We start from the raw sequence: 24,578 nt of genomic DNA on the forward strand, positions 1-24,578 counted from the left end.
CTGTAACACAGTTTTAGCACCAATGATTTTGACTAGCAAATAGGGCCTCTTGGCTGATCCCCAATATTAGGCCTAATGGTTTTGATTAGTGAATGGAAACCTCCTGATTCCTGACTGCACCACAGTTTTAGCCCAAATGATTTGGATTAGCAAATGGAGCCTACTGAATGCAACACAATTTTAGCACAATCTAGTTAGATGCTGGAACATCGATTTCACACAGGATAGGATCCTATCTAACTAAATGACAAGTTCGCTTGCAGCAGCAGAGGTGGACTCTCTGTGCTGCTATACTGAGAAAATGGTGCCAACATGTGACTTCGTCAGCCAATCACAGAAGCAAATGTGTCATGACATTGTGGATGGTTTCTGCGCCCTGATTGGCTGCTGGAATGGACACATTTTAAGTTAGAAAGAAAAAAAAGGAAAAAAATACACTTCACTGCTCCGCTTACCTATACACACCCCCTCCCTTCATAAAACATGCCCATCATACAACACCACTATCCTAGACAAAGTCAAATCAAAGGCATTAATGGAAACAGAATCATTTACCTATCTTTGACCAAATTTTGCTGACTTTGAGGACAAACGCTCTGTAAACTGAACACAAACCTGAATGTGCTACGTTTGTGCTGAATTTGGGATTGACGAACATTTTCCGAACAAATTGGCTTATCTCTACTGGAGATATCTTAGAATACAAGTGCACAATATGCAATACTACAATAATAAATAAGATCAAATAAAGAAAACTGCAAGAACAACATATATATGTATAGTATATATATGTATGTATATATATATATATATATATATATATATATATGCTCAAAAAAATAAAGGGAACACTTAAACAACAGAATATAACTTCAAATAAATCAAACTGCGTGTGAAATCAAACTGTCCACTTAGGAAGCAACACTGATTGACAATCAATTTCACATGCTGTTATGCAAATGGAATAGAAAACAGATGGAAATTATTGGCAATTATCAAGACACACTCAATAAAGGAGTGGTTCTGCAGGTGGGGACCAAGGACCACATCTCAGTACCAATGCTTTCTGACTGATGTTTTGGTCACTTTTGAATGTTGGTTGTGCTTTCACACTCGTGGTAGCATGAGATGGACTCTACAACCCACACAAGTGGCTCAGGTAGTGCAGCTCATCCAGGATGGCACATCAATGTGAGCTGGCCATAGGATGAAAGCAGGTGCACACTGAGCACATGTGACAGACATGACAGAGTCTGGAGACGCCGTGGAGAGTGATCTGCTGCCTGCAACATTCTTCAGCATGACCAGTTTGGCAGTGGGTCAGTAATGCTGTGGGGTGGCATTTCTTTGGAGGGCCACACAGCCCTCCATGTGCTCGCGAGAGGTAGCCTGACTGCCATTAGGTACAGAGATGAGATCCTCAGACCCCTTTGAGACCACATGCTGGTGAGGTTGGCCCTGAGTTCCTCCTAATGCAGGACAATGCCAGACCACATGTGGCTGGATTGTGTGAGCAGTTCCTGCAAGATGAAGGCATGAAGCTATGGACTGGCCCACCCATTCCCCAGACCTGAATCAAATTGAGCACATCTGGGACATCATGTCTTGCTCCATCCACCAACGTCACATTGCGCCACAGGCTGTCCAGGAGATGGCGGATGCTTTAGTCCTGGTCTGGGAGGAGATCCCTCAAGAGACCACCCACTGCCTCATCAGGAGCATGCCCAGGTGTTGTAGGGAGGTTATACTGGCACGTGGAGGCCACACACACTACTGAGCATCTTTTTCTTGTCATGAGGCATTTCCACTGAAGTTGGATCAGCCTGTAATTTGATTTTCCACTTTGATTTTGAGTATCATTCCAAATGCAGACCTCCATGAGATATTAATTTTGATTTACATTGATAATTGTTATGTTTTATTGTTCTGAACACATTCCACTATGCAATGAATAAAAATTTGCAACTGTAATATTTCATTCAGAGATATCTAGAATGTGGTGTTTTAGTGTTCCATTTATTTTTGATCAGTCTATATATATTATATATAATAGCTTCTACTTGCCAGGAGCTTTCAGGTAAAGAATTTCTTCACTCCACTGTTTTGGCTTTTTCCTAATAATCATTTGTTTTGTACAAAATTCAATTTCTACTTCTGTGTTCTTTGGTATTTTCTTTGACATGATAATAAACAGTTCTCCCAGATTCTGCATAATGAAGATAAAATAATAAGTTATAATGCAAATGATAATATCTCCATAGAGAATGTTATGCTCAGTAGGTACAGTATGCATTTTAACAATCATTAAAGTAACATTTAATTCATATTAGTTTAGTAGCTCGACTAATAAGTAACGTTTCACTTACATTATTCTAGCCAGATAACTGATTGCAGATGTTATATGAAAGTTCTTATTGTAACTTTTTTTTTGCATTTAGAGTGTATATACAGACAAACAAAAAGCATAAAGAAGCCCAAAAAGTATATCATACCCAATAAAAGCAGTTTTTATTTATTCAAAGAAAAAAAATATATCATATACCAAGTAGCAACTACTTGTAAAAAGTAACTTTGATTAAATAAAAATTGCTTTTATTAGACATGATATTCTTTTTGGGCTTCATTGCTCTTTTTGTTGTGTACTAGATTTTCAAGTTTTGCCTTTTTTCATATTATATGGGTATTTTGCTGTAGTTATTTAGAGTGTATATGCAGTGTTGTTTTAAAGTTTATGAACCCTTCAGAATTTTCCATATTTCTGTATAAACTTCACCTGAGACAGCATTTCAAAAGTAGCTAAAGAGAACCAAATCAAACAAATGAGTAAAAAATATTACACTTTGTCATTTTTGTTGAGAAAACTGATTCATTATCATGGGTCTGTAAGTAGTCTGATGCTTTCAATCAATGGGATGACAAGGTGTGAGTGGGTGACCTGTTCTATTTAAATAACAGGGATTTATCAATGTCTGATCTTCATAACACGTTTGTGAAAATGTATCATAGCATGAAGAAAGGAGATTTCAGAGGACCTCTGAAAAGTTTTTAGTGCTCATCAGGCTGGAAAAGATTACAAAACCATCTCTAAAGATTTTGAACGTACCAACAAACAGTCAGACAGGTTGTGTACAGATGTAAGAAACTCAAGACCACTATTACCCACTATTACCCACCCTATCAGTCATTGATTAAAAAAGATCATTACAATAGCAAGTTTTAATAATAATCCATGAGGTCACAAAGAAACCCAAGGTAACCTCTAAGCAAAGTAAAATCTTTCTCACATTAGCTAATACTATCATTCATGTGTCAACCATCAGGAGGAAACAGAAACTGAACAACAGTGCTGGGCATAGTAGAATTGCAAGAAGAATACCACTTCCAAGAAGAATATTGCTGACCATATACATGCATGGCTCCTGGTCCACGAGGTGACCTCTATCGTCCTTAGGGGAAGGTAGGAAAGATGCAAAAAACCAGTCTGGTGCCGGCACTCCCGAAAAATATATCATGTACTAAAATGGCTTGATTATTCTACATATACCAAGTAAAAACAACGTGTTTCGGCTTAAAAAAAGCAAAAGCCTTAATCAGGTAAATTATACAACCAACTGATGGTTGTGGACAGGTGTCTTTTATACTGATAACAAGTTCAAACAGGTGCCATTACTACAGGTGATGAGTGGAGGAGAGAGGAGCCTCAGAAAGAACAAGTTACAGGACTGTGAGAGCCAGAAATCTTGTATGTTTTTAAGTGACCAAATACTTATTTAATAATCATGCAGCTGCGGAGACACAAACATAACTGCGAGCACCCCCAATATATTCGGAGAACACCCGAGTATGCTCGGAAAACTCAAGTAATGAGCACACTCGCTCATCACTAGTAGAGATAAATAGACATATAGATGATAAATAAATATAAGTATATGACATGGCAAATCTGCTTTGTTCCAACTCATACCTCACATGATACTCTCTTTGGCAATACTAATACAGAGGATGATTGAACAGTTTCTCCATCTTCTTGTGCATCATTACTCCAAGTGGAAGTTTCAGTTGCTCTCATTGAAGGATTTATTTTCCTATCATTGCAGCCTAGAAGTCAATCACAGCAGTTTTAGTAAAAGTATAGAAAACGCAAGATGAAAACTGTATATAACATAGCTGTATACATTTACAGTACATTTATACAGTATATACAGGTGCATCTCACAAAATTAGAATATCATCAAAAAGTTAATCTATTTCAGTTCTTTAATACAAAAAGTGAAACTTATTTCTTAGATTGAGTCATTACAAACAGAGTGATTCATTTCAAGTGTTTATTTCTTATAAATTTTGATGATTATGGCTTACAGCCAATGAAAACCTAAAAGTCATTACCTCAGTAAATTAGAATACATTTTAACACCAGCTTGAAAAAATGATTTTAAAATCCAAAATGTTGGCCTACTGAAATTTATGTTCAGTAAATGCACTCAATACTTGGTTGGGGCTCCTTTTGCATCAATTACTGCTTCAATGTGGCATGGAGGCGATCAGCCTGTGGCACTGCTGAGATGTTATGGAAGCCCAGTTTGCTTTGATAGCAGCCTTCAGCTCGTCTGCATTGTTGGGTCTGGTGTCTCTCATCTTCTTCTTGACAATACCCCATAGATTCTATATGGAGTTAAGGTCAGGCAAGTTTGATCGCCAATCAAGCACAGTGATACTGTTGTTTTTAAACCAGTGTCAGTGTGAACAGGTGCCAATTCCTGCTAGAGATTGAAATTTCCATCTCCAATAATATACATATATATATATTATATATATATAAATTTTATTTTGATTTAATTTTGGGTCCGGAGAAATTTTGGGTAGGAGAAACCAAAATAGTTTTGGGTGGGAAAGGTCATTCCCATAATCCAGTCCAAAGCTAATAACAGCTGCTGAAGAGTGTTGAGCGATACCTTCCGATATCGAGAAATATCGGATCGGATTGGATTGGACCGATGCCCCAAAAATATTGGGTATCGCCGATTCCGATACCGGAAACCCATGCTAGTCAATGGGGTACAAATATCGGAATGAAAATAAACCCTTTCTTTCCTTTCACATCCAGTTCGGGAGGGGGGAAGAGTGTGGGCGGTGCGTGGGCGGAGACTGTGCGTGTATGTGTGTGCGGGCGGGGTCTGTACAGGCCTCTCGGGGGTCTGTGCGGGCCTGCCGGGGGTCTGTGCGGGCTGCCGGGGGTCTGTGTGGGCCTGCCGGGGGTCTGTACAGGCCTGCTGGGGGTCTGTGCGGGCTGCCGGGGGTCTTTGCATGCCTGCCGGGGGTCTGTGCGGGCTGCCGGTGGTCTGTGCGGGCCTGCCGGGGGTCTGTGCGGTCTGCCGGGGGTCTGTACGATCCTGCTGGTGGTCTGTGCGGGCTGCCGGGGGTCTGTGCGGGCGGCCGGGGGTCCTTGCGGGCCTGCCGGGGGTCTGTACGGGCCTGCCGGGGGTCTGTGCGGGCTGCCGGGGGTCTGTGCGGGCCTGCCGGGGGTTGTGTGTGTGTGCAGGCATCGTCCGATGGGACTACAAGTCCCATCGGGCTATGCCTGCTACAATGACAGTGATTGATACATTAGCCAATGATGGGACAGTAGTAGTCCCATCATCCGGCTAATGTGTTGAATGTAAAAAAAAAAACCATACATACTACATACATACTACATATATAAAACATTCATACAACATACATACATACTACATACTACATACATACTTCTTATATACTACATTCATGCAACATACATACTACATATATACTACATTCATACAGCATACATTCATACTACATAATACATACATACATACTACATATATACTACATTCATACAACATACATACATACTACATACTACATACATACTACATATATACTACATACATACATACTACATAATACATACATACTACATATATACTACATTCATACAACATACATACATACATGCTACATACTTACTACATACATACAACATGCTACATACATACAACATACTACATACAATACATTCATACATTCATACAATACATACATATAGACATACAGTACATATAACATAGAGTACATACTCACCATCACTTGTCACTTTGATCCCCGAAGCCAGTGTCATCTCACTGTAAAAAATATTAAAATAACAAACAACCAATATACTCCCTGATCCGCAGAAATCCACGAGTGTCCCACGACGATCTCCTGCAGTGCATCACTGAGAGTTTACTATAGTTCACTGGTCTCACTTTATGGCAAAAGCTGCGTGGGAACTTTCTCACACAGCAATGCCAAAAGTGAGACTAGGGACTATTTTTTTTACAGTGGCGGAGGAATCCAGTGCGGAAGGATACCTTCCTCCCGTCATAGTATCCCTAGAGAGTGGTCGCATCAGCTGATGCTGATGTTCTCCACGGGAGATCGTCGTGGGACACTCGTAGATTTCTGCGGATCAGGGAGTATATTGGTTGTTTGTTATTTTAATATTTTTTACAGATGACACAGGCTTCGGGGATCAAAGTGACAAGTGATGGTGAGTATGTACTCTATGTTATATGTACTGTATATCTATATGTATGTATTGTATGAATGTATGAATGTATTGTATGTAGTATGTATGTTGTATGTCTGTAGCATGTTTTATGTATGTTGTATGTATGTAGCATGTACTACGTATGTATGTATGAATGTAGTATATATGTAGTAGACCCCCGGCAGCCCGCACAGACCCCCGGCAGGCCCGCACAGACCCCCGGCAGCCCGCACAGACCCCCGGCAGGCCCGTACAGACCCTCGGCAGGCCCGCACAGACCCCCGGCAGGCCTCCACAGACCGCGCATCATGATGACATCATTTCAGCAGCCAATCACAGCCATGCCATTAGTTAACATGGCTGACACAACTGGCTCATTGCATTATGGGAACTTCCGATTCCGGTATTCGATATTGTAAAAACATCGGAACTCGGTATCGAACTCCGATACAGCGAATATCGGCCGATACCCGATATTTGCAGTATTGGAATGCTCAACACTACTGCTGAGTTAGCTCAGCAGTAGAGAAGGGCGGAACCTTGGATGTACAGGTCCATCAGGTTCAGCCAAACAGTAAAAAAAAGTTCAGGTTTGGGTATCAGCCAGGACAATACCTGGACTCAAACACAGACCATATTCACTTGTATGGGGAGCCTGAACATCCAAGCTGTCATCTAATATATCTGCCTTTTCTCGAGCTGCTGCAGGCTGCTATTTTAGGCTGGGGGGCAATATCCATGGCTCCTTACCAGCCTGAGAATATCAGAACCCAGCTGTCTGCTTTAACTAGGCTAGTTGTTAAAAATGAGGCGACCCTATGCCTTTTTTAGATATTTATTTAACTAGTGAAAAAAACAGCGTGGGGACCCCACTAATGTTGATAACCATCCTTTCTAACGCTGACATCTGAGGGTTGCAGCCTGCTGCTGTCATTTTCGCATGGCTGGTTATGAAAAATATAGGGAAACCCACGCCATTTTGTTATTATTTTTTTAGAGCACAGACGTCAACTGATGAATACTCTCATCAGAATTCGCTTGTTCTCACTGTTATTAGCAGTTACAGGCGTCGGCTGATGGGAGTAGTAGTCTTATCAGCTGACGCCAGTGACCAGAGGTAAACTTTTTCCTCCAATCATAGCTGTTGGCTCACGCTGTCATTTGACAGTGTGGGAACCGCGGCTGTCTGACAGGTGTTAATGATACTGTAATACAATAAATTTCATGCTGTTTTCATATAAAACCCCTGCTCAAATCCAATCGGCTACTCTGTTTTTATATATCATCCAAATAGCGAAACAAAGCCATATCCAAGGTATAAAATGTAGTCTTTATTTAAATATAATTAAAATTTACACATAAAAATCAATATAAGTATTAAAATGTGGGTACTGCAAATAGTCACCACAACAAGAGGTAAAGTGCAAAAAAAATATCAAATGCTGTATATGCAAATAACCATATGTGGCTAAGTATAGAGAATGAAATACTTGCTCATTCGGACTAATATCATTGCTTAATGAATGGAGAAATAATTACAACAGTGCATGTGTGCAAATTGGCAATTGGCATAAGCAAAGAATAAAGAGGATATCAAAGGGCCAGTGTGTGCCTGTGCAAGATATGGCAGTGAAATATCCTAAGGAGCAATACAGAAAGAATCAATGTGAGTGAGACAGCATGTGTTACCTCAGGTAGTGGGCAGGAAATCCCCGACGCGCGTTTCGCGGCTGCTTTCTCAAGGGGCTGTTTTTATATATATCAATATGTATATATTTATATGTATATATACACACTGAGCACTGTGTATATATGTTTATATATTTATATATATGCTCCTGGTGCGCCGAACGTCTGTGGAGAAAATCCAACCTACCCGAAGATTTCATCCATTATAAGTTTATGCTTCGAACATACAACACTGCACTTCACCTGTCAAAACAAACCTATTTCAACACCCTCATCACTTCACTGTCCAATAACCCTAAACATCTCTTTGACACTTTTCATTCTTTACTCAACCCAAGAGTACAGGCCCAAACTACGGAGCTTCGAACTGACGATCTGGCCAATTACTTCAAAGAAAAAATTGACCAGATCCGACAGGAAATTATCTCCCAATCACCTCATACCATGCACTGTCCTCCCTCCCCCACTGCATCTAGCTCACTCTCTGATTTTGAACCAGTCACAGAAGAAGAAGTAAGCAGGCTCCTTGCATCTTCTCGCCCAACCACTTGCACCAGTGACCCATTTCCGTCACATCTACTCCAGCCCCTTTCCTCTGCTGTCACCCCTCACCTAACTAAAATATTTAACCTCTCTCTCTCTTCTGGTATCTTTCCCTCCTCATTTAAGCATGCCATCATACATCCACTACTTAAAAAACCATCCCTTGACCAAAACTGTGCCGCTAACTATAGACCTGTCTCTAATCTTCTCTTCATCTCTAAACTCCTGGAACGCCTGGTCCACTCCCGTCTTATCCGCTATCTCTTTGATAATTCTCTTCTCGACCCTCTCCAATCTGGTTTCCGCTCTTTACACTCTAATGAAACTGCCCTCACTAAAGTCTCTAACGATCTACTAACAGCTAAATCAAATGGTCATTACTCCATGCTAATTCTCTTGAATCTCTCTGCAGCATTTGACACTGTGGATCATCAGCTCCTCCTCACTATGCTCCGTTCCATTGGCCTCAAGGACACCATTCTCTCCTGGTTCTCCTCCTATCTCTCTGACCGCTCCTTTACTGTATCCTTTGCCGGTTCATCCTCCTCTCATCTTCCCCTTACTGTTGGGGTTCCTCAAGGATCAGTCATAGGCCCCCTCCTCTTCTCTTTGTATACTGCCTCTATTGGTCAAACAATCAGTAGATTTGGTTTCCAGTACCATCTCAATGCTGATGACACCCAATTATACGCTTCTTCTCCTGACATTACGCCAACCTTTCTAGAGAACACAGGTGATTGTCTAAACGCTGTATCTAACATCATGTCCTCACTATATCTGAAAATGAACCTGTCAAAGACTGAACTCCTTGTGTTTCCTCCCGCTAAAACTAATGTACCTACTGAATACCCGACATTGCCATTTCCGTGTGTGGTTCCACTATTACTCCCCAGCAACATGCCCGCTGTCTTGGGGTCATACTTGACTCTGAGCTTTCCTTTGTCCCCCACATACGATCACTGGTTCGCTCTTGTTATCTGCACCTCAAAAACATTTCTAGAATTCGACCTTTTCTTACTTTTGACTCCGCAAAAACTCTTACTGTTTCTCTTATTCATTCTCATCTTGACTATTGTAACTCTCTTCTAATCGGTCTCCCTCTTACCAAACTCTCCCCCCTCCAATCTGTCTTGAATGCTGCTGCCAGGATCATATTCCTCGCCAATCATTACACCGATGCCTCTACCTTGTGTCAGTCATTACACTGGCTACCCATCCACTCCAGAATCCAGTACAAACTAATTACCCTCACCCACAAAGCTCTTCAAGGCTCAGTACCACTCTACATCTCCTCCCTTGTTTCAGTATACCATCCTAACCGCGCCCTCCGTTCTGCTGATGACCTGAGGTTAGTATCCTCAATAATCAGAACCTCCCACTCCCGTCTCCAAGACTATACACGTGCTGCGCCAATTCTTTGGAATGCACTTCCCAGGTCAATACGATTAGTCCCCCATCCCCACAATGTTAAGCATGCCCTGAAAACTCAGTTATTCAGACTGGCCTACCCCTCAACACATTAACCTAATCTATCCCTATGTGGCACAGCCAAAAGTTTTTACCTTAAGCAGGTTCCCCGAATCATGTTCCCACATGCTTTATGCATCCATTAGCCCTATGCGTCTGTACTGTTACACACTTAACATTATGGCTGATCCATACAATCAGGGCAACTCTTACCACCCACCTTTCGTGTCTCCCTTTTTTTTCCTCATAGATTGTAAGCTTGCGAGCAGGGCCCTCATTCCTCTTGGTATCTGTTATGATCTATGTGATTATTGTTATGCTGTAATGTCTACTGTCTGTACAAGTCCCCTCTGAAATGTAAAGTGCTGCGGAATTTGTCGACGCTATAGAAATAAAATGTATTATTATTATATGTGATAATATATATATATATATATAGTCATAGATGAACTTATAAAATGTATAAAAGCATTAAAGGCATCTCATACTTCGTTTCATAGTGAACATTGAAGCAAGGCTCACACTCCATGACTCTTGTCGGCTGGGACCCCACTTCTGAAAACAGGTAATTATTAGTGAAGGTCAAGCACTAAAATGCTTGCATACTCATTGCTCGGGTCGAGCAAATTGTAATGCTTGGGTGCTCGACCTGAGCAACGAGCACAATGTAAGTCTAAGTAAAACTCGAGCATTTTTCCCGGGGCCCACAATAGGGACTAGAAATTGCGGAAATCGATGGGAACAGTGCTCAAATGACATGGGAACAGCATGGGGAAGACCTCTGGAAGCATTTCTCACTCCCAGGTCACTGCTGTGAACAATGTTGTCAAAGTCTTACGGCACTTTTACAGACTCACAATAAAACATACAAAAAATGGATTTTCCTGGGAAATATTTTAAGGAACATCCTTTCCAGGGTAAAAACTAGTAAGTAAGGCAAAATAAATAACCAAAAACACTCCTCCACACCTTTGGCTATGTTAACACATAGCGGCTTTAATGCGTTTTTGAACTTTATCATTGCTTTCAACCAAGACAAATGCATTCACTGGGAAATGTCATTCTAACATTTTAAAACCTTATCTGGCCATGTGGGGTGTGACACATCATCAGACACATCCTGTTTCATTTATGAAGGAGGGTCTCTGAAAGTCACAAAGCCTATTTTTATAAGGCTGTCTGGCGACCTTTACTGACCCTAAAGAGCACTCACAATTCTTAGAGAGCCATCAGCCATACTGTTAGCCTATGCACTGAATGCGAGGCCTGGCCAAAATTTAGACACACCCCAATACTCCTTTGAAGAGATGTACAAGAGGGCCTTCTGAGACCAATGTTCCCATTATTAGGAAGTGGATCTCACATACTGTTTGCCTATGCAGTGAATGCATAGGCAAACTGGAGCAAGTTCAGAAAAGAGAGACCAGAATGGTGACCGGTCTGCAAACCCTGTCTTATGAGGAAAGGTTGCAGGATTTGGGAATGCTTAGTTTGCAAAAGAGAAGACTAAGAGGAGACTTAATAACTGTCTACAAATATCTCAAGGGCTGTCACATTGTAGAAGGATCATCTTTATTCTCATTTGCACAAGGAAAGACTAGAAGCAATGGGATGAAAGTGAATGGGAGGAGACACAGATTAGATATTAGAAAAAACTTTTTGACAGTTAGAGTGATCAATGAGTGGAACAAGCTGCCACGAGAGGTGGTGAGTTCTTCAATAGAAGTCTTCAAACAGAGGCTGGACAGATATCTGTCTGGCATGATTTGAGCAGGGGGTTGGACCAGATGGCCCAGTAGGTCCCTTCCAACTCTACGATTCTATGATTCTATGATTCTAAGAGCTGCCAAAAATTTGGTCGCACCATAATGCCCCTTTGAAGAGACATACAGGAGGTCCTCCTGAAATCAATGTTCCCATTATTAGGAAGAGGTTCTCCCATACTGTTTTCCTCTGCAGTGAATGCAAGGCCTGGCCAAAATTTAGAGCCAATCCAATGCCCTTTTAAAGAGATGCAGAGAAGGGCCTAATGAAAAAATGTTCCCATTATGAAGTAGTGGGTCTCCCATAGTGTTTGCCTATGCAGTGAATGCAAGAGCTGTATAACAACCCTGCCGGCATCACTGCATGACCTCCCATCCCCCACACACCAGTTTACTGTGTGTTCTGTCTGCTGTCGGCTCTATGCCGTGTGCCTCTTGCTTCCTGCCTGCTCTCTGCATGCTTCCTGGCTGTGTGCATAGGGGGGCGGTGCCAGAACTCTCTGGTTCTTATTGAATCAGGGTGCACCTGTCCAATGTGTCCCTGGCCAAGTACTAAGAGGCCTCTAGTATTTAGGGCAGCTCCACCCGGTGGAAGCTGCCTGTGCAATGTCTAGTTGTCAGGTCCTGTCCTATGTTTCGCCTTCTCTGGAGGCTTGATTCCTAGTCCTGTGTCTGAGCCTGTCTTGCCGCCCTCCAGGAGGTAGAATATCCTGGTATTTGTGTCCTTGTTCCATGCCATATTTTGTACCTCTCCGTCCGCCCTCCAGGAGGCAGAATATCCTGGTCTCTGTGTCTTTGTTCCCTGCTTTGTCTTGTATCTGTACTGTCTGCCCTCCAAAAGGCAGTATATCCTGGGCCCTGTGCTTTTGTTCCTTGCCTTGTCTTGCACCTGTCTGCTCTGCCCTCCAGGAGCCAGTATATCCGGCTCTCTGTGTGTTTGTTCCAGTACCTTGTCTCACACCGTTACCTTGTCTGAACTCTGTCCTACCTCTGTCTGTCAGTCTCCTTGTCTGTGGCTCCTTTCCCTGCTGTGTCTATCCTTGTGTCCTCTCCATCTGCCAGTGCTCCACACTCTTACTGTTCTGCCTGCGCTCCGTACTCTTGCGGTCCTGCCTGTGCTCCACACTCTTGCGGTTCTGCCTGTGCCCACAGTCTTGCGGTTCACCTCCTGTGTGAACAGGTCTCTACTTTTCCTTCATACACCATTACTTCCTGCTATTACCAGTACCTGCACTTGCTGTGTGAACAGGACCCTACCTGTTCCATACACCACTGCTTCCTGCCCATGTCCCTGTGCCTTTCAAGTTGGTCCCTGCCACTGTGTCTCAGCCGTGCCCACTTTCCAGTGCCTCAGCCGTGCCCACCAGTGTCTCAGCCGTGTGCGCTTGCCAGTGTCTCAGCCGTACCTGCCTGCCAGTGTCTCAGCTGTGCCCACCTGCCAGTGTCTCAGCCGTGCCCGTCGTGCTCACCTGCCTGTCTGCTTGTTTTGCCTGTTACCTGCACCTGTCCTAGTGTTCTGTCTCCCCGAGTGGGATCAGCAGCCACAGCTAGACACCACCCTGGAGTGGCACCTGCCAGCTACCTGCCGCACAAGCCTGACCTCACCATCAGAGGCTCCAGTGAAGACCAAGGTAGCTGTCCTAGTCACTCCCCTTCCAGGGTAGTCTGGTTTGTCATACAGTGGGGCCACAACCCCCTGGCTCACACCCACCAGTCAGGGTGTGAGCATGACAGTTTGCACAGGCCATGGTCCCTGCTGACTCCCATGTTCTTTCACTCTTGGAGCAATCAAATGAATTCTTTACCCGATCTGAAGTTCAGACTTTCATTGCACCACCCACAAACATAATCTCTAATGAACTATTTAATTATCTTGAGTCATGAGCTCCAAAAGCTGAACCTCCAGTGGATCCGCCATATTATAATGGAGATCCAAAGCAGTCCAGTATGTTCTTAGAGCGGTGCCTACTTTTTTCAAATGGCATGCTCCCCGTTTTGCCTCTAATCGGGTAAAGATGGGATTCCTAATGTCCTACCTAACAGGAGATGCCTTGGAGTGGCTTAGCCCTCTCTGGGAAGCAGGGAATCCCATCACCTCAAGTCTTCTGGCCTTCCTGGTGGCCTTCTGCAAAGCCTTCGACAAGCCAAGTACAGCGTCTACTGAGAAGTCTTCCACTCCAAGCTTCCAGAAATGGACCAGACGAAAAAAACCTGTGGGTAAATCGTCTCATCCGCCTGTGACCGTCCATTACTCATCTGTTCCACAGCCTGCCAAGGCAGCCTCCCGTGTAAGATCCAAGAGGTCTAATAAAAAGGGGCTGGCAAAGTTGCAGTCAGAATCTGGTCTTGAGAAGGAATATCCTGACGGTCTCTGTGAAGCCCATACTCCAAAACCCTGGCCAGTAGGAGAGACTGCCTTGGGTGAGAGTGTCTGTCAAACTAACCTGATCAGCTTCTATGAGGACCAAGGAGAATCATTGGATGTCATTAGTGTTGAGCATTCTGATACTGCAATATCGGGTATCGGCCGATATTCGTGGTATCGGAATTCCGATACTATACTGAGTTCCGATACTTTTAGTATATTGAATACCGGAATCGGAAGTTCCCATAATGCAATGAGCCAGTTTGATTTTATTCAGCCAATGAGGATCCTAAGAAGTGTGGGCACATCCTGTTAGAGCATGTTAGGCATGTAACTACTTGCATGGCTGTGATTGGCTGCTGAAATGATGTCATGATGCACTATAAAAGCTGCCACCGCCGCCATTTTGGGTTCACTCTGCTGTGAATTCAGTTAGGAATAGGACGCTGCTGTTCTGAGGGACAATGTGACCTAGCGATTTGCTATATTGTGCTTTACCCAGGCTACTTTAACAACCGCTGTAGCTTTCTTTTGCCTTGCAGCGCTGTTCACAGCTGTCTGCGACGTCTCTGTGTGTGAGTGCAGCTCACGCTGTAGTGTGTTCTGCAGCCACCTCCGGTTATAGTCCACTCAGCGTGCGTCACTGCCTCATACATTGTCCTTTTTTGCATTAGTGCTGCTCATTTTTCCAGATTTCTCCTATTAGTATGGTTCCATCCGTATCCAGCTAGAATATTTGCAAATACTATATAGGAGTAGATAGAGGAGCCTTTCTGCTGGCTTTTGCCCTGCAGGCCCAGCCAGATTAGTATTAGCCTATTTTTTGGAGCCTCATCTATTGCATTGTAGGTTGCCTTCCTGCATTGTAATAGCTACAAAAAGTTTGTGATACTATCGGTTTTACATCTTTGGGCACATTCAGTGTCTTTTTATGAAAAAAAAAAGTTAATAAAGTTCACCAAACACTCCACTTTACAGTTGTGTAGGCCACATTAGCTCATATTAAAGTCTAGTCCACACTTTATAAAATTAGTGTTTCTTATACCTGTTAGCAGCTGTTCAGGAATAACCACACTAAGCCCTTAGTACTTTTCTGCCTATCTTTATCAGTCTACCAAGATGAAGAAGGCAGGGAGTAAGGCACGTGGTCGTGGGCGTGGAGTTTGCAGGGAGAGGACGTGGGGATTCTGTGCCTGCTGCGGGCACCAGTGACTCAGCATCCCCCAGTTTTCCCAGGGAACAGTCCTTTATGCGCAGCTTTGTAGGAGCTCGCCGTACCCCACTGCTGTGGGACGAACAAATTGAAGCCGTTGTCGGTGGATGGCAGCTAGCACATCGACTTCAATTAGTTCCAGATCCTCTCAGGTCCAGAGCACTGAAGAGCACCCATCTGTCTCTTCACCACCTGCCAAATTGCCCAGGCAGTCAGAGAGCCCTGGACAGGAGCCATCTCTACTTCTGTTCTTTGAATCTGTTGGCTTGGAAAGAGGGGGCCAGCCAAGCAGCATTCGAGAATTTGAAGAAGAGGTAGTATGCAGTGATGCGCAACAGCTTTGTCTCTCTGAATCTGAAGAGGCGGGTGGGCCAGTACCTATGGTCAGCACACTTCAGTACGCATCTGATGATGAGACTCAGGTGCCACTTTCTGGTGCATACTGTGCTGTCGAGACTACCCAGGAGAAGCAGTCGTTTGAAGAGGGTAGTGTAGATGATGAGGTCCTTGACCCATCATGGCGTGAGGTACAGGAAGGTGGTGGGAGCAGCTTTGAGGAAGAGATTCCCGAACGGCTAAAAAAGGAGGGAGAGGGAGGGGGCAGACTCGGTTGCATGTAGCCTCCACTTTGGCACCCATTAGGAGCATGCCTCTTCCAAAACCCAAAACGGGTTCTCCCAAGACTTGCAGTGCCTGGTCCTTTTTTGACACAGTTGCAGATGACATTTGCTTTGTCAAATGCAAGCTGTGTAATCAGAAAGTGAAAAGAGGGAAAAGTGTCAGCAACCTCAATACCACAAATATGTGGAAACATGTGCGGTACAAGCACATGGTGGAGTTACAAATACACACTGAAGACCTAGGCCAACCTACAGCGCCACCTACCACCTCTTCAGCTCGTGTTGTAGCCTCTTCCTCCAGCTCACACACAGCTGGTTCGGCTTCCTCACAGGATCGCCATGGAAGAACCTCTGGCACTGTTGTCCAGAGACCCAGTGTCATTCCACCCACAGCACCAGGTTCCTTGTCATCCTCACATTCCCCGGCCAGTCTACAGCCATCGGTAGCACAGGCATAGGAGAAAAGGCGCCCATACTCGGCAAACCACCCCCCAGCAAAGGCTCTGAATGCTGGCATTGCAAAACTACTGTCCCTTGAAATGCTCTCATTCAGGCTGGTGGAGACTGATACCTTCCGTAACTTCATGGCATTGGCAGTCCCACAATACAACGTGCCCAGCCGCTTTTATTTCAGCAGGCAAGCTGTCCCTGCCCTGCAAAAGCATGTGGAGGGAAAAATTAAACATGTGCTACTAAACGCCGTCAGTAGCAAGGTCCACCTGACCACCGATGCGTGAATCAGTAACCATGTACAGGGACGATATCTTTCCCTCACTGCCTATTGGGTAAATGTTGTGGAGCCAGGTACAGATCTTGAGAGTGGCGCTGTACGTGTTCTGCCAACTCTAAGGATTGCAGGAATCCAGTCTGTACACATTGATTCCTCCTCATACTCCAGTTCCTCTGAATCAGCACTGCAGGAGCCGTCACAGTCTACCTCCACATGGAACTGTGAACACTTACCTGTTACCACCGATATGAGCACAGCCGTGGCCAAACGTTAACAGGCCGTATTGAAATTAATTTCTTTGGGGAATCGAAGCCACACAGCGCACGAGCTCTGGAATGCCATCAAGCAGGAGAGCGATGTGTGGTTTGTGCCAGCGAATCTCCAGCCAGGCATGGTAGTGTGTGACAATGGCCGAAATCTGGTGGTAGCTCTGGGCCTAGGCAACCTCACTCACATCCCATGTCTGGCACATGTGCTCAACTTGGTCGTGCAGAGCTTTTTGAGGGACTATCCGGATCTTGATGAACTGCTGCACAAGGTCTGCATAGAGTGCGCTCACTTGCGGCGCTCCAGCATGGCAAGATCGCGCATTGCAGCTCTGCAGCGCCGATTCCACCTTCCGGAACATCGCATCATATGTGACCTACCCACCAGGTGGAATTCAACGTTACATATTTTGGAGAGGTTGTGTGAGAAGCAGGCAGCAGTAATGGAGTACCAGCTGCATCAGGCGCAAACAAGTCGCACTGCGTGCCGTTCACACTTCACCACCACTGAGTGGGCCTCTATGAAGGACATCTGCCACATTTTGCGTGCCTTCGATGATTCCACGTGGATGGCGAGTGCAGTTGATGCACTAGACAGCATGACTGTCCCCCTTATCTAACTGCTTGAAAAAACACTGCAAGCACTAAGGGAGGAGGTTGTGGAAGAGTTGGATGATGAGGAGTCACAAATCCCATCTGCTTCTGGACAGTCTGCGCAATGTGGTTCCTCTCAAAGGCCTAGGCAGGGGACACTTTGTGAGGAGGATGAGGAGGAGTCAATTGAGGAGGAAGACATCTGTCCAGAGGAGGGAGGTACACAAAGGTACACTAGTAGTCAGTATGTAGAGTGAGGCTGGGGTGATGCAGAGCAGGCAGAGATGATGCCTCAAGCAGGGGACATCGTTTCTTGGCCAGTTGGCAGTCTGCAGCACATGGTTGATTCCATGCTGCAGTGCCTGAGAAACGACCGCCGCATCGCCCACATTCTCAACATGGCTGATTATTGGGTGTACACCCTCCTAGATCCTCACTACCGGCACAACTTATAAAGCCGCATAACACCGTTGAACCGGGAGCATAAAATGCGGGAGTACCAAGACACACTGGTATATTCCATCATGTTCTCCATTCCACTCGAGAGCAGTGCTGCTAGTGCTTTACAAAGCAGCTCACTGCTTCGAGGCAGTGGAGGAAGCTCTGCACAAAGAGGGAGCAGAAGCAGCGCCTCAGCACAAGGCAAGACCAATATGACCCAAATGTGGCAAAGTTTTGTGTCCCCGCCACAAATGTCTACACCATCACAAATGGCTCCAGTCAGCAGGAGGCAACGTTTCTGTCAGATGGTGACAGACTACATGTCTTGCCCTCTCAGTGTTCTCCCACACAGCTCTTCCCCCTTCAAGTTTTGGGTCTCTAAGCTGGATACATGGTCAGAGCGTAGCTAGTATGCATTGGAGGTGCTGGTTTGCCCTGCTGCTTGTGTATTATCGGAATGCATCTTTGGTGCCGCAGGTGGTGTACTAACAGACCGTCGCATGCGACTATACACCGATAACGTTGACCGGCTTACTTTTCTGAAAATGAACAAGGCCTGGATCTCGCAGGAATCTTCCAGTCCTCTTCTAGATTAAAAAATTGGTTGGCAACAGTATCCCGGTCTCCTGTTGTGTTCATGTTTCTACCACCTGGACTGTCATCCCTGGGCTCCAACACCGCCAGTTGCTGCTCAGAAGTGCCGTCTGCACAGTCAACACTTGCTCCTGTGTTATTGGGGTTCAGTAACGTCAGCTGATCCCCTGCTGTGTGTCTGGCAATTTCTCCTGCTCCGACCACACTCACACTACTACAGAATTTAAACTTGCTCCAATTACGCCTCTGGCTACACTCTGTTTCTCCTGTAATCCCCGTGCTCCAACACTGCCAGTTGTTGCTCAGAAGTGTCTTTGGCACGGGTACTCCCTCCTGCCCAGCCTGGTTCCAGCACGCCAGCTGTTTCAGGGTAGTGTCAATGTCAATTTGCCTCCAATACGTTGTCCTGTCGTGTTGTGGTCGGGTTAGCCGACTCTATGGTGCCTGCAGTTTAGGTGCTTCCTATGTGGGCTGCGGGATCTGGCAATGAAGGCTGGTTCCGTAGTGCCAATAGGATAAGCTCCCCCTGTAAGACTATGGGTTTCGGTAACTCCGGCCTGCTCGCGGCCTTGCAATTTTTTTTTTTCATGTGTACCTTCTGCTGCCTATCTGAGTTCTAGTACCATTAGCTGGTTCTTTGGAAGTCAATCTTGAATATGTCCCCCTGGGTTCCAGTAACGTCAGCAGGTTCCAGGCAGAGCCTTTGGCTTAGGTGCCTCCTTCTCGGTATCCAAGTTCCACCAACGACTGCTGGTCCTTGGTAGTGCTTTCTGGCACAGGTACCTCCTGCTTAGTAACCGGGTTCCAGTACCATCAGCTGGTCCTTGCTAGTTCTATTGGCTCTTGTACCTTCAGCTGGTTCTCAGCAGTTCCTCAGCCTTCTTGTACCTTCTGCTACATTTCCAAGTTTAAGCTTTTTGAAATGATTTTTGGTAATCACTCTGGATCTCCCTGACGATGACCCTGGAGACGACAACCCTGAAGACCACCACGAAGAAGACGACGACCCCGAAAACTACGACCCTGGAGACGACAACCCTGAAGACCACCCCGAAGAAGACAATGACCCTGAAAACTACGACCCTGGAGACGACGACTCTGAAGACCACGCCGAAGAAGACGACGACCCCGAAAACGACGACCCTGGAGGCGACGACCCTGAAGACCACCCGGAAGAAGACCAAGATGACCCTGAAGAGGATGATGAAGGAGAAAATGTGGGAGAAGTAAAAAAGAAGGTGAAGAGCATGGAAGTAGTGAAACATAAATATCTGACAAAATATAAAAAAGCTTAACATAGTCAATATCTTTGTAACTCCAAACGTCTTAAAAAAAAAATTATTTCCTGCTATTCCATTTGATTGGGCTAAACCTCTATGCCTTTAATGTCTCCTCCACCTCCCCCAATACATTCTACATTATTCTTAGTTTTTTTCCTTCATGTTGAGTTAACCTACATGGAAAGTAAGGGTTTATTTTCATTATGATATTTGTGTCCCATTGACTTGCATTGGTTTCCGGTATCGGAATCAGCGATATCCGATATTTTTGGGGTATCGGTCCAATCCAATCTGATCCAATATTTCCCGATATCAGAAGGTATCGCTCAACACTAGATGTCATTTATCTCGACTTCTCTAAAGCATTTGACACTGTCCCACATAAAAGATTGGTAAGTAAGATGAGAAAGCTTGTGTTAGGGCTGGCGGAACGCACCAAATTATAAAATAATAGTAGGTGCGTTCGCAGCCCGGTGTCCACCGTGCAGAGGTGGTACACTGCTGCTAAGTAATGGTGGAAGAATTAAGCGGTGTGAAACCAGTCACACGTGGGTTGCGTCACCCAATGTGAACAGAGCGAACTCTGTTACTGCACAAAGCCGCACCACCGCTGAAAGTAGATGCCGGAGCCTGTTAACTCACAGAGCTCGGCCAAAAGAGCGCACAGTGTACGGCCACAGAACTCTACCCCAAGGACACGGGGTTAGAGTCCTTCTAGGCCCACTGAATGCGTGGCGTCGCTGCCGCGAGCGCCGCTATAGACGCTGGCTATGGAGCACATGCACTGAGGTGTGCCGAGTCCCTGGTGAGGCCAGATGCCTGACTCAACCTCAGACCTACTACGCCTAAACCTGGGCGCTAGCAGGCTAGGCTGCACAACACATGCGTACCAAGGGTAGGGGTTTCTTAATGAGTCATTCACCAGAGACATTCACACGTGTATACCTCACTCACTCCACATAGTCTGTAAATACAGTCTATACCAGCGCATGGGCGAGCGGCCATGCGAACCTTTTATAGCCACGGGCATCCGGGACCTTCCTGGCTTCTCGGATGGGCCAATCCGAACATGAGCAGGACCTGAGCTTGTGACCCTCGATCTCCAATGGGAGATCACTCCACGGGCATGCTCAGTGGCCCGACATGAGGACTTAGTCCCTGGAGAATCTCACTGCTGAGCAGCATGCATTGTCATAGCTGTGGCAGAGGTGGCAGCAGCAAGCAAACCTATGCAGTTGGCCTGGACAGAACGCCGGGACCGAGGAATCTGCTGAGCAGGCTCCACTGTGGCTGAAGAAGAATGGGAGACTGCTGGGTGCAAGGCTCTAGATTCCTGCTGTGCAGTGGCAGGAACCCGATGCCTAACAGCTTGGGCTAGGGGAAAATGTGTGTAGATGGGTAGGGAGCTGGCTTAGTGATAGAAAACAAAGAGTGGTTATTAATGTTGCATACTCAGATTGGGCCAGGGTTACTAGTGGGGTACCACAGGGTTCTGTATTGGGCCCCCTACTATTTAATATACTTATTAATGATCTAGTGGATGGCTTACACAGTAAAATATCAGTATTTGCAGATGATACAAAACTATGTAAGGTAGTTAACACAAAGGAGGACAGTTTGCAACTACAGACAGATTTGTGTAAATTGGAGAATTGGGCTGAAAAATGGCAAATGAGGTTTAATACAGATAAGTGTAAGGTTATGCCCATGGGAAGGAGAAACAGATGCTACAATTACTTACTAAATGGGAAACTGCTGGGGAAATCAGACATGGAAAAAGACTTAGGCATCTTAGTCAATAAGAAGCTAAATTGGAGTGCCCAGTGTCAGGCAGCTGCCACCAAAGCAAATAGGGTCATGGGATGCGTTAGAAGAGGTCTGGGGGCACGAGATGAAAACATAGTTCTCCCTCTGTACAAATCATTCGTCAGACCACACTTGGAGTATTGTGTGCAATTTTGGACACCGGTGCTCAAGAAAGACATTACTGAACTTGAAAGGGTTCAAAGGCGGGCTACTAAAATGATAAATGGAATTGGCTCACTACAATACCCAGAAAGGTTATCAAAATTAGGTCTATTTACTCTAGAAAAGAGAAGACTTAGGGGAGACCTAAAATATATGTACAAGTATATCAGAGGGCAATACAGAGATCTCTCCAATGAACTGTTTGTACCAAGGACTGTGACAAGAACAAGGGGGCATTCTCTTCGTTTGGAGGAAAGACAATTTCTGCACCAGCATAGACGAGGGTTCTTCATGGTAAGAGCAGTGAGGCTCTGGAATTCTCTTCCAGAGGAAGTGGTGATGGCCAACTCACTGAATGAATCTAAGAAAGGAATGGATGCTTTTCTTGTGAGTAACAGTATAGACGGTTACGAATAACGTAATATTATAGGTAGATGGTTGACCCAGCTTAGGGGAAGGAATTTTTTTCCCTATGGAGAAAATTGGCTTCTACTCTGTGTTTTTTTTGCCTTCCCCAGGATCAACAATGCAGGACAGCTGCACTAAAAATAGGCTGAACTAGATGGACATAAGGTCTTCCTTCAGCCTTCAAAACTATGTTACTATGTTACTTCCTCTTCATTAAAGCCAATGACTGTTTCTCTGCCTTCTGGGAGCTTTGGTGTGTTTAAGCTGCCAGCCATATGGAGTAGGTGTGTGGTCTCTGTTTTGCAGCTCCAGAAACCGGCATGGGCATTGTCTAGAGATGGCCAAGCCTTATTCAAGAACAGTCTAGTCCTGCAAGGACAACTACATATCCAAGTCGGAGCATTGTACATGAAGAAGTTCATCTTCCATTTGCTGTCTGTTATGCCCATGGGTTATTCTGAGCCAGAGATTCTTGTACCCATTCAGGTCTGGAGACCCAGCAAGGTGCTTTGGTTGAAACAACCAAGGGATAAAAGATGTCTGGTTCCCTTGTGGCAGAGTCAGTCAGCAATGTCGTCTTCTTCATCTGGTCTGCTAGTCATCGAGTCAAGGTGTGATGACGTCTCCGAAGAGAGGAAAGCGGTGACATTCTCCTCACACGTCTCCAGCGACTATACCAGTGATCTCCTCCCAGGAGCATCCCTGCTTCTTGATTGTCTTCCCCTGGATAACGGGCTGAAGATGGGTCCTAAGTGTATGCCTTCAGGTCCCATGTGGCCAGTGAGTGAAGGTACCAAGACAGAGGTTTACTCACCCTCTAACCTGGAAGAGGAGGACCAGTTCTTTCAGAGTAACAGGCTGAAGTTGCTTCCTGAATGTATGTCTTCTGCTTCCAGGTGGCCGGTTGGTGAAGATACCAAGACAGAGGGTTACTCATCCTCTAACCCGGAAGCAGCAAGACACTTACTGAGTTAAGACATTGCACAGGAAGCTTCCACTGGGAGGAGCTGCCCTAAATACTAGAGGCAACTTGGTAATTGCCCAGGGGCACATTAGACAGGTGCACCCTGATTCCATAAGAACTAGAGAGTTCTTTTACCACCCCCCACGCACACTGCCAGTAAGCATGCAGAGAGCAGGCAGGAAACAAGAGGCAAACAGCATGGAGCTGGCAGCAGACAGAACACACAGCAATGTTCCTTTTATTAAGAAGTGGTTCTCACATACTGTTTGCCTATGCAGTGAATGTAAGGCCTGGCCAAAATATATGCGCACCCCAATGACACAATTGCCAAAAACTCAGGAGGAGGACCAGGCTTCAGAAGTGGAAGATGAGGTGGTGACTGACCCAACCTGATAGGAGGACATGCAGAGTGAGGACAGCAGCACACAGGGGGAGGGTGTCTGGTTGTTTTTTAAAGACACTGCCGATAACCCCAAACAGGCCATTTGCACCACCTGCCATGCCCACATCAGCAGGGGTAGCAAACCTACCAGCCTGACAACCACCAGCATGATCAGGCACATGAAAGCAAAGCACCCATGCCTCCTGCCCTGCACCTGTCATTTCCCACACTCAACTAGCACCATCATCAAGCAAGTCCACGTCCTTCCACAGCATTCAGTTATCCATACCCCAGTCACTGAAATGCAAGCAGAAATACACAGCCAACGCACCACAGGACACAGTATCAAAATCTCACATTGCTTATCTGCTTGCGCTCAAAATGTTGCCTTTTAGGCTTGTGGAGATGCAAGCTTACCACATCCCAGTCGGACCTTGGGATGGAACACGTCCTCCTGACGCTGAGGATTGTGGGCCCTACATTAATCAGGGTTGGCCCCAAAGTCTAAAGCTCCTGCAGCTCCTCTTGCTCCTCCTCTTCAGCCTCCATCTCTGAAATGACCACATCAGTCACCAGCTGGAAGTACTTCAGCACTGCCTCAGCCAAGCGGTAACAGGATATGCTGAAGCTTAGGTGACAAACCGCACAATGCTGAAAAATTGTGGACAGCTCTGAAAGAGCAGGCAGATCTGTGGCTGACACCGGTGAAATTGGTGACGGCTCTGAGGCGAGGTGGGCTCA

General features: G+C 45.4%; 1 protein-coding gene across 2 annotated transcripts in view; it reads right to left on the reverse strand.

Moving 5' to 3' along the window:
- BANK1 (B cell scaffold protein with ankyrin repeats 1) overlaps nucleotides 1–24,578 on the reverse strand; it is a 1,011,739-nt gene that overhangs the window by 826,935 nt on the left and 160,226 nt on the right. For both annotated transcript variants that reach the window (XM_073589285.1, XM_073589294.1), the window contains 2 exons: nucleotides 3,965–4,098; nucleotides 2,065–2,206 (listed from right to left, as the gene is read on the reverse strand). In XM_073589285.1, the coding sequence (XP_073445386.1) occupies nucleotides 2,065–2,206; nucleotides 3,965–4,098 (276 nt within the window). The remainder of the gene's footprint in view (nucleotides 1–2,064; nucleotides 2,207–3,964; nucleotides 4,099–24,578) is intronic.

The sequence above is a fragment of the Dendrobates tinctorius genome, unplaced genomic scaffold (genome assembly GCF_039654945.1).
Source record: "Dendrobates tinctorius isolate UK_male_01 unplaced genomic scaffold, ASM3965494v1 ptg000011l, whole genome shotgun sequence".
NCBI classification, from domain to species: Eukaryota; Metazoa; Chordata; class Amphibia; order Anura; family Dendrobatidae; genus Dendrobates; species Dendrobates tinctorius.